Source organism: Camelus dromedarius, chromosome 9 (genome assembly GCF_036321535.1).
Source record: "Camelus dromedarius isolate mCamDro1 chromosome 9, mCamDro1.pat, whole genome shotgun sequence".
NCBI lineage: Eukaryota > Metazoa > Chordata > Mammalia > Artiodactyla > Camelidae > Camelus > Camelus dromedarius.
The window spans coordinates 51,342,900-51,358,364 of NC_087444.1; the positions used below are offsets into that span (position 1 = coordinate 51,342,900).

Here is a 15,465-nt window from a genome sequence, read left to right on the forward strand (position 1 = left end):
CCAGGTGGGAAGCTCCTCCCCTCCTCTGCCCAGCACTGGCCTCAGAACACCTGTGCACAGTAGGCCGGGCAATGCCTGAGTTCCACCCCAACTTTTAGAACCAGTACTTGGGATTACAGGGAGCCAAGGAGAGCTTGGCACCACTTCCTATCCCATCTACAGCAGGGCCGGGGTGGTAGTGAACGTTGGAACACAATTTAAATTTGGAAAACCAAACTGATATCAAAGGAGCTCTTGGCTATTTTATTCATGTTTATTCATATAGAGGAGAGCCTGTGGACATTCTCTGGGTGGGAGGAGTTGTCAGCACTGGAAGGCAGTGTGGTGCCTGGATCAGAGTCCCCCTTGTTTAAGTCCTGACTCCACTACTGGCTAGTGATGACTTATGGCAAATTCAGTGAACCTCTCTTGCCTAGGTTTTATTATCTGTAAATGGGGTGATGACAGTCCCTGTGGTTGTGGGGACTGAAGGTCTTTTACACAAAGTACATGGGACAGTGCCTGGTACACAGTAAGTGCTGCGTAAGTGTTTGCTGTTTTCATTAGCCTGATGCTCACCCAGGCCAGGCATATTGGGGCTGAAAGACTCAGAGGGAGACTTGGGAGGAACATGAGGTGCTCAGGTTTTTTACAGAAACCTGAGTTAGAGGGGGAATGGCCCCTGACTGAAATAAAGCAAACAGCTCGGATATTAAGCCAGTGTCTGAGGGTAAGTGGTTGGAGGAAAGACAACAAAGGCAAGAAAAAAATGAGACAGAGAGAGGATGAAACAAACAAGGGGAGAAGTATGCTCACAGGAGAGGAATTACACCAAATATCAGGGACCTGGAGGGGAGTGGGGAGAAGTTTGAGAAGGCAGGATGTTCTTCTGGGGCATCCTTTGTGGGGCTGTCAATCCTGTTACTGCCCCGTGTTTCTTTGCGAGGTACTATTATTTTCTTAGTTTCTTCATACACAGTTTACTCTCTCACACTCTAGGGGCTTCAACCAAGCCACAAACCCAAAGCCAGAATGGATGGTAATGATCGAGGCACTGAAACCTGAACAGATGCTCCCCAATTTCCATGACTGCCGTCCATGATCCCAAACCCAAAACAAAAATTTTTCCCCAGAACACACCAAGCAAGTTAATTTGAAACCAAACTGAATGCACATGGTTAATATTTTCTAAAATGATGATTTAGAAGAAATCTAGACCAAGAACAAATTCCCTGACTGCAAGGCTTGTGTTTCATTAGCCTCAGCATCACTTGCGGTCTCCTCTTCTGCCAGAGCCACGTCAGTAGGAGGTCAGCCCTGAGGCACTGTCCCTTCAGGCAGCCCCAGGTGTTCTGCCAACCAAGGCCTGGGTTTCCTGAGCCAGGATAGTGCTTTGGGGGCTGGAGGAGCTGAGGTCTCTTTGGGAATCTGTTTAGGACCAGAGTGATGAAAGGAGCATCCTTCATCACCCTCTTAATGAACTAACTTGGATTAGTTGAAGCCTGGGGCCCTGTCCATGGGGCCCATTCAACAGCAGGAAGGGTCACTCTGGATTTGTCGATGGAAATTGTGTTATTAATTTCTTACATAGGTAATTAGGGAGAGGCCGCTAATTAAAAGTTGGACAGATAAGAAGATAAAATTTGAGAGACGAGATCATCCCCCCCGGGGTATCCACAGAATGAGGAAACTTGTCTTCATTGAGGCTACATGATATTAGCCACCCATCAGGCCTGGCTCAGTGGGGCAGGCCCTAGGGAACGTGTGGGGGTGGGGTGTGATTTTTTGGAAATGGCAGTGGGACAAAGGCTCTCAAATCAGTCCCTTGTGTGTGTGTGGAGGCAGGGCATGGAGGCCAGACCCTGGGGGCAGGAGAACCAGCAGCCAGCCTGGGCCAGGCATGTCCTTCCTGGGAGCTTCCATCTGTAACCCTGGGCTGTGTGTGTTGTGGAGAAGGATACTCTGTCTCTGAAGGATCAGATGCCTCTGAAACAATGGAGGGAAAAGGATGATTTAGGGTAATCTACACAGGGTTTTGAGCAAATGATCTCAACCAAATAAGGATGTGGTATGGATGGAGATTTCCAAATGCACTCAATTTGAGGCCTTCTTCGGACCTTATCCCCTCTTGATTGACAGAACAGGGGGCTAAATTTCCTACCATTTTGGTGAAAGTCCAAAGGCAAAATAGATTAAGATGTTGATATCTTTAATTTGCCAACCCATGATTTCTGAGCCATGAAATGAGAAAATTGTTCCTCAGAGAATCCCAACTGTGCTACTGTTTCTCATCTCAGCAAGTTTAATCCCCATGGATTTAATGGTTCAAAGTTAAGACAACATCCCATCCTAAACTCTATACCTTTCTTTTGTTCTTCAGGCATTTAGTGTGATTGCCATGTTTAATGTAATGAAGTTTTCGATTGCAATCCTGCCTTTCTCGGTCAAAGCAGCGGCCGAAGCCAATGTTTCTCTAATGAGGATGAAGGTATAACTAACACTGGGTGAGTAGGGAAGAGAGATCTCCTTTTGGGGTGGGAAAATTCTCAGATAAGGGGAGGCTGTGCCAACCTATTGGAGGTCTGGGTCACTGGTTTGGTGAATGTTGGGAGCAGGCCCTCTGTTCAGTGTTGCTTACATAAAGCAGGATACAGGCAGAGTGTTATTAGGTGGTCTGCTCTATTAGTAAAAATGAGATGGAGTCTCCACTTGGGAAGAGGATGTTCCTGATTCTCAACTGTTTCTCCAATCTTAAGTTGGTCCAGGAGTGGGGTTTGGTTTGGTCTGCACGGAGCCATCCCCCCTTTGCTTACCTAGTTTATCCCAGGATGGGTGTGGTGATAGAAGGGATGGGTGTGGTGATAGAAGTGATGAGGAATATGGTGGGGGCGCCACGTTTATACACTCATTTAGTCACTTTATTCATTTATTCATTCATCAAAGATTTATTGTATGAGTCCCAAACAGGATCATCTGGAGGACTGCACCAAGGCACAATGTAATTAAAATGGCAAAAATTAAAGACAAAGAGAGAATATCAAAAACAACAAGTTACATACGAGGGAACTCCCATAAGGCTATCAGCTGACTTTTCAGCAGAAACTCCTCAGGCTAAAGGGAGTGGCACAATATATTTAGAGTGATGAAAGGGAAAAATCTATAAGCAGGAATACTCTATACAGCAAGTCTCTAATTCAGACTTGATGGAGAGATAAAAAGTTTTACAAGGGGAGAGGGTATAGCTCAAGTGGTAGAGCACATGCTTAGCATGCATGAAGTCCTGGGTTCATGCATTACCTAATTACCTCCCCTGCTTAAAAAATTTTTTTAAAAAGTTTTATAGACAAACAAAAGCTAAAACCATCAAACCAGCTTAACAAAAAAGGTTAAAGGTACTTCTCTAAGTGAAAAAGAAAAGGCCACAACTAGAAACATGAAAATTACAAAAGGAAAAAAACTCATTGGCAAGGGCAAATATACAGTAAAGGGTAAAGGTAGTAAATCAACCATGTACAAAGTTAGTAGGAAGATTAAAAAAGACAAAAGTGGTAAAATCATCTATATCCACAATAAACAGTTAAAGGATACACAGAACAAATAGATGCAAGATGTATTTTCAAGAATCATGAAGGGAGGAGAGTAAAACTGCAGGGTTGTTAAGATGCATTTGAAATTAAGACATCAGCAACTTAAAATAATCACATATAAATATATAGATTGCTATATATAAACCTCATGGTAACCACAAACCAAACATCTGTAATAGATACATACACAAAGTGAAAGGAGTCCATACATAACACTAAAGAGAGTCATCAAATCACAAAGGAAGAGAGTAAAAGAAGAAAGGAACAAAAAAGAATTGCAAAACCAATCCCCAAACAATTTACAAAATGGCAATAAGTACATAACTACTCATAGTTACTTTAAATGTAAATGGACTAAATGCTCCAACCAAAAGACATTGGAGCAAATAAATGAATACAAAAACAAGACCCACATATATGCAGCCTACAAGAGACTCACTTCAGATCTAAAGACACACACAGACTAAAAGTGAGGTCATGGAAAAAGCCATCCTATGCAAATGAAAATCAAAAAAAGGGTGGGGTAGCAATACTTATATCAGACAAAATAGACTTTAAAACAAAACTGTTATAAGAGACAAAGGGCATTACAGAGTGATCAAGGTATCAATCGAAGAAGATATAACAACCATAAATACATATACACCCAACATAGAAGCATTTAAATACATAAAGCAAATATTAACAGGTTTAAAGGGAGAAATTGTCAGTAACACAATAACAGTAGGGGATGTTAACATCCCACTTACATCAATGGACCGACCACCCAGACAGAAAGTGAATAAGGAAACACAGGCCTTAAATGTCACATTAAACCAGATGATTTTATGTATGTATGTGTGTGTGTGTGTGTGTGTATAAACATATAATGTTCCATCCAAAAGCAGCAGAATATACCTTCTTTCCAAGTGTGTGTGGAACAATCTCCATGATAGATCACATAGTGGGCTACAAAACAAACCTCAATAAATTTTTAAAAATTGAAATCATATCATCTTTTTTGACCACAAGGGTATGAGATTAGAAATCAACTACAAGATAAAAACTGTAAAAAACTCAAACACATGGAGGCTGAACAGTATGCTACTGAGTAACAATGGATCACTGAAGAAATCAAAGAAGAAATTTAAAAATACCTGGAGATAAGTGAGAATGAAAACACAGTGATCCAAAATGTATGGCGCACAGCAAAAGTAAAAGCAGTTTGAAGAGGGAAGTTTATAGTGATACAAGCTTGCCCCAGGAAACAAACAAACAAACAAACAAATTGCAAACAAACAACCTAACTTGACACCTGAAAGAACTAGAAAAAGAAGAACAGACAAAACCCAAAGTTAATAGGAGGAAAAAAATCATAAAGATCAGAGCAGAAGTAAATGAAATAGAGACTAAGAAAGAAAACAATAGAAAAGGTCAATGAAACTAAGAGCCGATGTTTGGAAAGGTAAACAAAATTAATAAGCCTTTAGCCAGATTCCTCAAGAAAAAAAAAGAGAGAATCAATAATCAGAAATGAAAAAGGAGAAGTTACAACTGACACCACAGCACATGAGGGTAAAATGTAGCCGGGACCTGCATTCTCCGATGCGGGTGACCCAGATGGATCCTGTGGTTAAGGAGGCACCTGCCCTAGACAGTATAAGCAAGTACACTATTTTTGCTACAGCTTCTCCTGGGGGAGTATCTTCGGGATATCTTTCCTAGACGTCTCGGTAAATTTGCCGAGAGTTTGATTTGGGGTCACTGGAGGATTCTTGCAAATGGACGATGTCTGCCCAATTAATTTTGTTTCTTTAATCTTAGAAAATTCTCATTGCTAAAAGCCCCCCATCTTACCTCACCCAACCAGAAGACCCAGATACTGTCTTGCTTTTAGCAAATGCCACCTTGACATGGGAGCAAGAAGTCAGCAGGAAAAGTGATCTAAACAAAGTGCAGAATCAGAAAAAGAATTTTCTCCAGAAACAAAGGCCAGAAGCATACAGTTTGAGTCCATCAGCCCAGGGAGTCACTGACCCAGAGGAGCAACATGGCAGCCCCAGATCGGTTCTGCACAATATAAGCTTTGTGGTGAGAAAGGTGGGTACGTGTCCTGAAGGTGTGGCCTCCATCCTTCCTCCTTGTGTCCCCTGGCCACAGCTTTCTCAAGGCTGAATGTTACTCAGTTTGAGCAGGAGGTGGTGGTGGGTTGTCTCTCACCAGGCTGCTTTTCTCTCCAAATCGTAAAACCCTGTGCATGAGCAATGGAGACCTGTCTTCAAGCTGAGAGAATGTGGTTGTCTCAGGGGTTGTACTCGTGCTGATCTTCAAATTCCAGGGGAGCTGAGAGCCAGGTGTGGTGCTGCACGGACAATCCGTTTCAGGTGGCTAAACCCAAACTGGGTAGCATTCATACATCTTCTCAGATTGGTTCTTAGTTTCACATCAGAGTCCTGTGATGGATTATAATAGCTGACAACGATGAACACTTTCCATTTTCCAGGCCCCTAATTAATTCATCTAACCACCCCGATAACTGTATGGGGGCATACTATAGTTATCCCACCTTATGCTTGAGGAAACTGGAGGTTAAATAACTCACCCAAGTCGCACAGCTCGCAAGTGGCAGAAGAGGGTTTCACACCCAGGGCGCCCGGCCCCAGACTCTGTGCTCCTAACTGCCATGCGACATTGCTCTTATAAACAGCAAAATAGGAGCAACAAGCAGCCCAGCAAAGGAAGCCAGCCGAGTCTGCTGGATGCTCCCCTCCCCTCGGGATCGGGGATCAGAGGACAGAGTCTTAGAGAAGCCCTGCCTTTGGGGAACGTTTGACCCTCTCTTGCACGTGGTTTTCTTGCCCTGGGAACTCGGCAGCAGCTTTCCGGGGGTGGCGGTGTTGATTTTGTTGCAGAGGGTTCAGCATTCATCTTGTGCCTAATATTTTAATCTCCCATCTTGTTGACTCACCCTTTCCCCATGCGAGTGAGCACTACAGGAGGAGAGGTGCTTGTGTGTTAATGTGATGCTAAGCTCAAGAGCTGGTGTAGAGCGATGCCTCTTGTAGCTAACAAGGCTGTCTGCACATATTCACTGGAAATGACATTCAGTCGGCTGAGTGCAGTTGAGCTCGGCTCTCGGTTCAGCCCCACTGCATGCAGCCAGCTTGCTTTCTCAACACTTTCCCCTGCCTGTGAGAAACAGCACCCGGGTTACTGCAACCATGCCTTCAGAGATGCTTCAGAGGGGCCTCAGTGAATGACTCTTGTGTTGTAAAGAAGCTGCCTGTTAGCCCTGCAATTGCCTTCCGCCTTTTCAGTACATTGGTGACTCCTGATTTATCATTAAGGACATGATCAATGTTCTGTAAAATAAGGTGAAGACATTGGGGACAGCATAGTGTCATGGGGATTAAGGCTCTGCCTCTGGAGCCTGGGGGACCTGGGTTCTGGTCCCAGCCACCCACTAGCTGCGTGACCTTGACAGTATTGTTTAACTTCTTGAATCTTGTTTCTTCACCTGCTCCATGGATACTTTAATAATAGTGCCCATTTCACAAGGTGGGTGTGAGGACTGAAAGAGACATCACACACAAATGCTAAGCCGTCGATAAGTCCCCGTGGAGGTGAGCTATTGTTGTGGCCTTTCCCTCTAACAGTCATGTCCAGCTTAAGTGCTGCCCTTAAATGTCCTGAATTCAAGGCATCCATGTTTTTCCAAATTGAGTACATGATTCCATTAGACTACAGCTTCCTTGAAGTCAGGGCACATATCCCTCTGGTTCACAGTTGTGGCTTTACATTAAGCCCAGAACCAGGCACAGAGTAGGTTCCCAGTAATGTTTTTGGAATGAGCAAATGAACAATGAGAAACTCAGAGGGGCAGGCCTTGTGGATTTCCGGCTGAAGACAAGGATGAATCTGGAAGGCTCAGATCCGGCCACAAGTAGTAGACAGGACGCAACAAAGTCCAAAGCCTTTCCCTGTATGGAGATAGGCTTGTTCTCCAAACACAAAAACTGTGTGTTCCCAACAAGTCGGATGAAGGAAATCTTCCACACACATTCAGACCCCAGAATGGAACATGTGCAGGAGGTTTCACTCAGCGAGGCTCAAGCTGAAGGGACTCTCTAACAACAATTTCCCCACATTTCACGGCATGTTTCCGAGAGCCAGTTTTAAGTTAAAGGCAGTTTGCGTTGTAAAACCAAGTTTGGGCTGTGGCCTTTCCCTATATGGAGACGGGCTTGTTCCCGAACACAGAAACTCTATGCTCCCAGCAAGGCAGATGAGGCTGAGTCCATCCCTGTGGGTTCTTTGTCCCAAAGTCTCCATAATGCCCCTTTCCTTGTGGTCCTTTAGGTGGAGTTAAAATGGGTCAGCTTCACTTTCCCGCAGCTCCAGTGACAGTAAGGCAGGGACTGTGTCTGCCTTGATCACTGCTTTATCCCCAGGGCCCAGTGTGGCACCTGGTGTTCAGTAATGACTTATCCCAGGGACAGGCTGCAACCCTCATATGCTGGTGGTGGCAGGCAGGTGATGGGCCCTTCCGGCCTAGCTCATGGTGGGAAAGGAGCCATATTTGGCCCCATGCTGGGCATCTTTGCTCTAAGGGATCACTGGGAGCAGATCTTAATGAGAATGTTCTTAGATGTTCCAACAGCAGCATTGCAATATCTGCTTGAACACAAGAGTGGGCAGGTGGCCACCTCACAGTCAGCATGGACTGCTGGTCTGCTTGCAGTGGCTCCCCTACACGGCTCACTCCCTTGCCTCCTCCAGGGCTTACTTGAACATAACCTGTAGCAGATCTTGTTGGTGACCCATCCGTGTGTCCTGACCATCTTCCAACTGCCACATGAGCATCTATGTGCCCAAGGGTCCTTCCCCACTGTCCTCAAAGGGCTAAGATGTCAACAGCTGAGGGAACCACTCTCCAACACTGACTGTTGGCTATTTACCCCAACTCCTTTAGCCACTGGGAGGATAAAGGCACACTCAGTTTCCCAGATCCCTTGAATTTCCCAGGAGGGTCGAGCTTGCTTTGCCTCCTGCGGGAGCTGAGCTAACAGCACACCCGTGACGGGCTGCCTTCCCTGCCCTGTACCATCCCCCTCTCCCCATCCAGCATCTCCTGCACCTCCCAAACAGCTCTTCTCACTCAGTTCCTTGCTTCGGAGCCTCTTGCGGGAGAACTCAAGCTAAGGCATCCACTCTTCCAGTGAGACTCTTCATCCCCATCTCCTCTCTGCTTTATTTCCTGGCGTGCATCTGACATACTTTGTATTTTACTCACTTATCTTGTTTACTGTCTCCCCAAGTGAAACATAAGCCCCATGAGGACAGATCCAGTCTTGTGTCTGCCGTGCTCCTTGCTGGGTCGTGCTGTGGTTGGTGTTGAGAACAGCACCTGGCACAGAGCAGGCTCTAACGATGATTCGTTAGAATGTTAGAATGTCATTCACTCGTTAGAATGAACGAATACACCTGCCGCTGTAGAATAATCCGTGAACCCAACGTGGCGGAGCAGCATAGCTACTCAGTCATTTCAGACCGAGCTGCTATGGCGGAAGGATGCTTTTAAAGTGACTTTTAAAAAGCACCCTGCCTCTGTTCTTCGAGGCTGTCATTATCCTCATTGTCCCTCTGGGTCGTGTGGCCTTTAACTTCCATTAGATTTGCTTTCCTGGAGTCCGGGCACAGACAGGACAAGCCTCATGTTCAGGGCCTGTGTGTCCCAGACCAGCTCAAGGCAGCTTCACGCCAGTGCTCAGACATGATTCCTAGAAGCCCTCCAGATGCTCCGCTGTGCTGCACAGGGGAAGGCACTTAATTAAGACTTGGGCTCCTGCATCCACCCGGGCTGTGTTTCGGGGCTGGGATCCGGTCCCTGCCTGGCTGGGCCAGCACAGTGTGGGGGCGACCCTCTAAGAACCGGGAGAACGACAGTGTCTTTTTTCTGTTTCCCTGGTAGGGGAAGGTCTTGGGAATCTGCGGGAATGTTGGCAGTGGGAAGAGCTCCCTCATTGCCGCTCTCCTAGGACAGGTAAGCTGTGAAGATGGAACCCGAACATGACAATGGAGTGGCTCCCTGCCTGCCGTGTCTGGGGCCCTGGGCTCAGCCGCACTGGACGCTGTGCACACAGTTCACAGTGATTTCCAGGTCAGTACGCTTGGCAGCTCCAGGCCCCTGGGCAGGCGGGGCTGGGCCTTTCACGCACCTCGGGTTTGCCTGCTGATGATGTGAGTTAAGTGGCGACAGCTCCCTTGCCCGGAGCTCCATCCTGGTCAAAGGAAAAGACGGGTCATTAAGTCCATGGCTTTCCCATGACATGCTTGGGCTGTGCTGATTAGAAGAGCCAGCCAGGCACCTTGATGGAGAAGGACCCAGGAGCCTGCAACTCGCAGTGACTTTAGATCCATCTCCTCATCCCCAGCGTCTGCCCACAGCAGCTGCTCAGGCAAGGCTTCCTCGAAGGAGGAGGGGCTGACTGAATGCATGAACCACAGCACACCTTGCAGTAGGAAGAGGGGAGACCTTGGGGTTCTCGTCCCTTGTCTGCTGCTTCTAGCCGCGTGCCCCCAGGAAAGTGGCCAAGCCGTTCACTGCATCCTCAGTAAATGAATTGTTCCCAGTTCACACGTCTTCTCATCCCAAATGAGTGAGAAATATTCTGGGAAAAAAACATTAAGTCCTCCTTCTCCCCACTCTATGTTCCCAAAGAGAGGGTTGGGCACCTGGGATCGCCTTTGCCTGCAGTAGAGAGAGGGGGATGCCAGGCTGAGAAGAGCCCCACCAGACCCAGGTGACTTCTGGCCTCAGTTGACTCATTTGTAGAAGGGGTGACAACTCCTTCTTTGTTTGAAGGCGGAGGTGGGGGCTGAGTCAGGTGAGCTGCTGGGATCCCTCATGCTCTAGGGGTGCCTCTGTGACAACCCTAGAGGCAGCAGGTGTGTTACAGGTGACCCAGCCCAATTCTCCACTCAATAACGTGAATCTGCTCCACCGCATCCTGTAAGAGATGAGCCAACGTCTGCTCAGATACCTCCAGTGATGGGAACTCATTATCTCATACCGGTTCCCTCTTTGGAGAGTTTTGACGTATATGGGAGCAAAATTTGTCTCTGTTTAACTTCTCCCCTTTGGCCTGCTCCTTTGGAACGTGCCCCAGCGAAAATAGAATTCATTTCCTATGTCAGGTGGTGGGATCGGGCCCCTCACGTGGTCACTGGGGAGGCAGGGTGGCAGGATGGGTAGGTGAGTGGGCTGTGGACTGCCTGGGCTCACCACCCGTCTCTGCCTCCTGCTCACTGTTTAACCTTGGACAAGTAACTTAACCTCTCTGAGCCCTGGCTTGCTCATCTGTAAAGTGGGGCTAAGGATGCTCGTGCTGAGGAATAAATGAGATAACGTATATAATGGTGGTTATAGGACAATTCCCAGCACCGGCCACAGTGACCAACATTTTATGTGCGCTTAACCCAGTGCCTGACGCAGACCCGTTCATTTTAGCCGTCATCATTAGTATTACCGTTATTGTTAGGACTGTTCTCCCTTCTCCGAGTCTAATGCTCTCTGTCCCTTGGACCATTCCTGAAAAGAAATGGAGTCACATCTCTTGGCCACCGTGGCTATCCTCCTTCCCTGTCCCCAGCACACTGCCACTGCCTGATGAGCAGTCTCCCTGAGAACCACGGCCAGCCTCACACCGCCCCCTCCCATTAGCTACACACACAGCATCACTGCTAGTGTCTCCTGTTATCTGTTGAGGCTCACCGCGAAGGCCATCTGAAATGAACCTGTGTACTCCCGGTCACAGACTGGCGCCCGTGCATGTCTCCTAATCATATTCCTTGATGTTCTGAAAGTTCAGAAGTTCTGCAAGAAAGGAAATTTTCCACTCCTCTTGAAAAGTTAGAAACTCTGGCTGCATCAGGCCTGCATCCCTGCCTGGCACCAACTGTGCAATGAAGTCAAGGTTGCTTCTTTAGGATGGGGCACGCTGGGGCCACCATCCCTGGGAAGGTGGAGGTGCCCCCTCCCGGGGGCCCAGCTGCAGAAGGCGGGGTCCAGCCACTGCACCTGGAGGCCTGGAGGGAAGGGAAGCTTTGTGACAGGTCCCCTCAGTGGACATCTTGTTCTAGCTGCACAAAGGCGTGTGGGCCAGTAGCAGCCCTGCAGACTGGGCCCTCTGGCAAGCAGGGCTCACCGTGGCCCCTTCTGTAATGTTCCTGCCCCACCTCTCACAGATATCTGACTTTGAGACCCCCAGGCTGCACAGCTGGTCTTTGCAGTAGGTGGACAAGACATCTCATCACCCTCTCACACCTTCACAATTAGTGCTCTTGGAATAAGTGGGTGGCAAGTGTGCAGTGGGCCCTCAAGGAGAAGCTGGTGGCGGTCTGGCTCCTGAAAGTTCTCTGGTGTCATTGCTTCAGATGCAGTTACAACAAGGGATTGTGGCCGTCAGCGGGACTCTGGCCTATGTTTCCCAGCAAGCTTGGATCTTTCATGGAAATGTGCGAGAAAACATATTATTTGGAGAAAAGTATGATCACCAAAGGTAATATTAACTTTGAAAGCGTGAGGCACTTTAGTATTTGGTACACTCTGCTACAGAGGCTGATGCCATTGGTCATGATAGCTCAGTGGGTTTCGTTAATGAGTCCTGAGGAAACATTCATCAGATCCAAACGGGTGTTGGTTTTCCCTGATCCAAGAGTTCAGGAGAGGTGCCTCCTGCAGACCTGCAATCACACTTGAAGAAATGAGTGGAATCGGCATTCAACCCGAGTGCAGAGCTGCGTATGTTGTGAGCTTCTCTGTTATGGGGCATATGTTGTCTGAAAAGATGAATCAGGCAATTTTACTTTAGACCAAGTAACCAGAACTTTTGCTTGAAATCGTGAGCAGCAGGTATGCAATTAATCAGCCCTGAAAATTATTCATTGACGTCAGAGCTATCAGGATGTATCACTGCTGATGTCCCCAACATTATCTCATGGAATATAAACAAAGTTTGTTCTAATTTTTAAATACATTTGGATTGGTATCTCTATGTCTAGGCTGTAACAGCTTCCCATGGTTCTTTGCTGAGTTTGGTGTGCTGCCATGTAGGTTTTCTCATTAGAATCTTGTAACCACCCATTTAGGGAGATCTTGGCCTCATGTTCCCATTTTACAGATGAAGAGGCTGAGGCCTAGAGGAGAGTCGACCTGCCCAAGGTCAAAGCTATTAAATGACTCCAGGTCAGCATCACTTGTTCCCTCAGGAACTACCTGACAGCTGAGTAACCCTGAAGACCCCCACCAAGTGCCACGATGCTAAAGCAAAGACCAATGAGTTGGTTTTACAAATCTGGCTGTCAGCTCTGGGCTTTCACATCTTATTGTCTGAGCCCACAGACTCTGTCCTTACTGGCTGGCATCAGACAGTGCATGGATTCCCAGCAGGCCTTTTACTCCCCCTCCTCGTCCCCGGCCACGACATCCTGTCCTCAGGAGGCTCAGGCAGGGAGTCCCTGGCACCAGCTGAACTACTCTGTTCAGCATCTCCTGGCTTGCCTTTGCCTGGGCCTCCTCCCAGCCCTGCCTGGAACGGCTTCTCTTTCTGCAGAAGCAGACTAGAGGGAGGACATCAGAGAGCAAATATTTACCAAATAGCTGCAATACACAGGACTCTGCAGGACCACGGGGGACCCCAGGGTGGCTCGGATAGATCTTTGCCTTTGAGATGCTCAAGTCTGGAAGGGGTTGTAAGAGATGCACAGAAATGACCATGGGCCAAGGAGGAATGTGCCCAGGGTAAGAGGCTGTGCTAGAATGTCAGAGGCAGCAGAGATCACGAGAGGGAGTCGGGGTGGTGCTTGAACTGGGTCTTGAAGTATGGACTCATCACCCTTCATATGTGGCATCTTGAGCAGAGGTGCCACTCCTAGGGTGGACACTGTGGCTCTTAAGGACACAGGAGGGTGGGAAGGAAGTTTAAGATGGGGTGGAGGGCAAAGGGATGAAGACGTGCTGAGCATAGTGAAAGACTGGCAAAGGTAATAACATTAATTGTAACTACCGCTGATGGAGAATTCGCATGCACCCAACCTTGTGCTCATGGCTTTGTGTATGTGTTCCCACTTCCTTCTCACAACCCAATGAGAGCGATCAGCTTCATTGTATAGAGTGGAGAGTGAGGATCAGGGAGGTACAGTTCCTTGTCCAAGGTTACCCAGCTGGATTCAAACCCAGGTTGTTCTGATTCCAAAGCTGTTGGCCTTCACCACCAGGCACACCGACCCTAAAGCCCATACAGGGGCACGATGCTCAGGGCATCTGCTGCCAGGACCTGGAGTGCCACCTGCAGGGCAGCTCCCCGTGATCCATCTGCTCACCCTCTTGCTGGTGCCCTCTTGGGAAGGTGTGTCTTGCAAAGCCTGAGGGGTGAGCCCGGCCCATTGTCATGCATCAAGGAGACAGGATCCCAGTGATGGCAATGATGGTGACCAGATCAGTTACTCTATCAGTCAGTCAACTATCAACCTGGTGAAGGCAGGCAGCCCGTCAAGGAAGATGGAAACCTGGGCCCCCAAGGCTGCTTGGCTGTGGCACAAGTTCAAACTGCTACCAGGTGCCCCAGGGAGTACAGAGCAGAAGCCAGTTCCCGAGGCGGCGGTGTGGGGAACCGCGATGACCTGTTTGTAGCGGAGGCTGTCTGAGTGGGATCGAGGTGCAGGGAAAACCAAGGAGGAGGGTGTGGGAGCCTCTCCTGTTCATCTCCCAGTTCCTACCCACTATTTATTGACTTCCTGGCTCCCTTGGTGTCAGAAGTCCCCAAGGAGTGGCACTGGGGTCATGGCCAGTGCATCAGGGGACCCCCAGCTCTGCTGTCCTTTGCAGGACCCAGCAGCATAGCTGCTGAGAGTTGGTTGGGGCTTTGTCCGTCAGACTCCCCACAAACTGGCCTCCAGAGCTACACAGTGGGTGACGCTGAGGGGCAATACCGGGAGGCCGGGAGGTCCAAGGAGCTGAGATCCTGTTCCCGCTTGGTGTCTCCGCCCCTTAGGCGGCATGCACAGTGCCTTAGTGTCCTCAGCTGTCCCAGGGGAGAGAACCCTGTCCTCTCCAGCCTGATGGGAGGGACCAGAGGACAGAGGAGCACCCTGGAGCACATGCCAGAGTCACCATTCACAAGCACCAGCCCTCACCTGGTCCCTCCACCCACACACGTCTTCTCGTCTATTCATGGTGTGGCGTCTTCCAGGAAGCCTCCCCCAGTGACCCCGGCCCTCAGTGGTGACTTCCTGCTCTGACCCCTATGAGCAGTGGTAGCAGTTGGTGCCCCAGTTTTCCCTTCAGGGCTTTCATCTTTCTTGAATGGTGGGCAGCCTGTGAAGGGAGGGGCTGTCCGAGTCAACTCTGCATTAGGTGGGCAGAGGTCAAGGGGAAGCTGCCCTTGGACATCAAAGACGAAGCAATCAGCCACCTCCCTGCCTGCCCATGACACCAGAGAGCCTTTTGGACCACCCAGGGCCGCATGGTTGTGGGGTCTTTCTTGCCGTGCTGACTTCTAGCTTTGTGCCCACAGGTATCAGCACACAGTTCGTGTCTGTGCCCTCCAGGAGGACCTGAGGAGCCTCCCTTATGGAGACCTGACTGAGGTGAGCGGAGCCAGGAGCTCAGCCCCACTGCCTTGGATGGCAGCCCCACCGCCAGGTCCAACAGGCTGAAGCTCGGCAGGTCCCCGCTCCATCCACATCCAGGTGCCCCGGAGGACAGAAATTTCCCAGGAAATGTGGGAGAAGTCAGGCTCTACCACTCTGAATTCTCTACGTGGGTCCTTTCTTGGGTGGACATCACAATGGATGGGGCACTAATTCTACTTGTGTTGGGTTCAGCCTGGTGACTCCTGGGGTCACTCCCAATTTGCCT

At 48.7% G+C, this 15,465-nt stretch overlaps 1 protein-coding gene across 1 annotated transcript in view; it reads left to right on the top strand.

Annotated features, from left to right (window-relative positions):
• ABCC12 (ATP binding cassette subfamily C member 12) overlaps positions 1-15,465 on the top strand; it is a 55,877-nt gene that overhangs the window by 11,057 nt on the left and 29,355 nt on the right. The window contains exons 8-12 of the mRNA XM_064489996.1: positions 2,360-2,467; positions 5,370-5,645; positions 9,517-9,588; positions 11,982-12,106; positions 15,122-15,194. Of these exons, the coding sequence (XP_064346066.1) occupies positions 2,360-2,467; positions 5,370-5,645; positions 9,517-9,588; positions 11,982-12,106; positions 15,122-15,194 (654 nt within the window). The remainder of the gene's footprint in view (positions 1-2,359; positions 2,468-5,369; positions 5,646-9,516; positions 9,589-11,981; positions 12,107-15,121; positions 15,195-15,465) is intronic.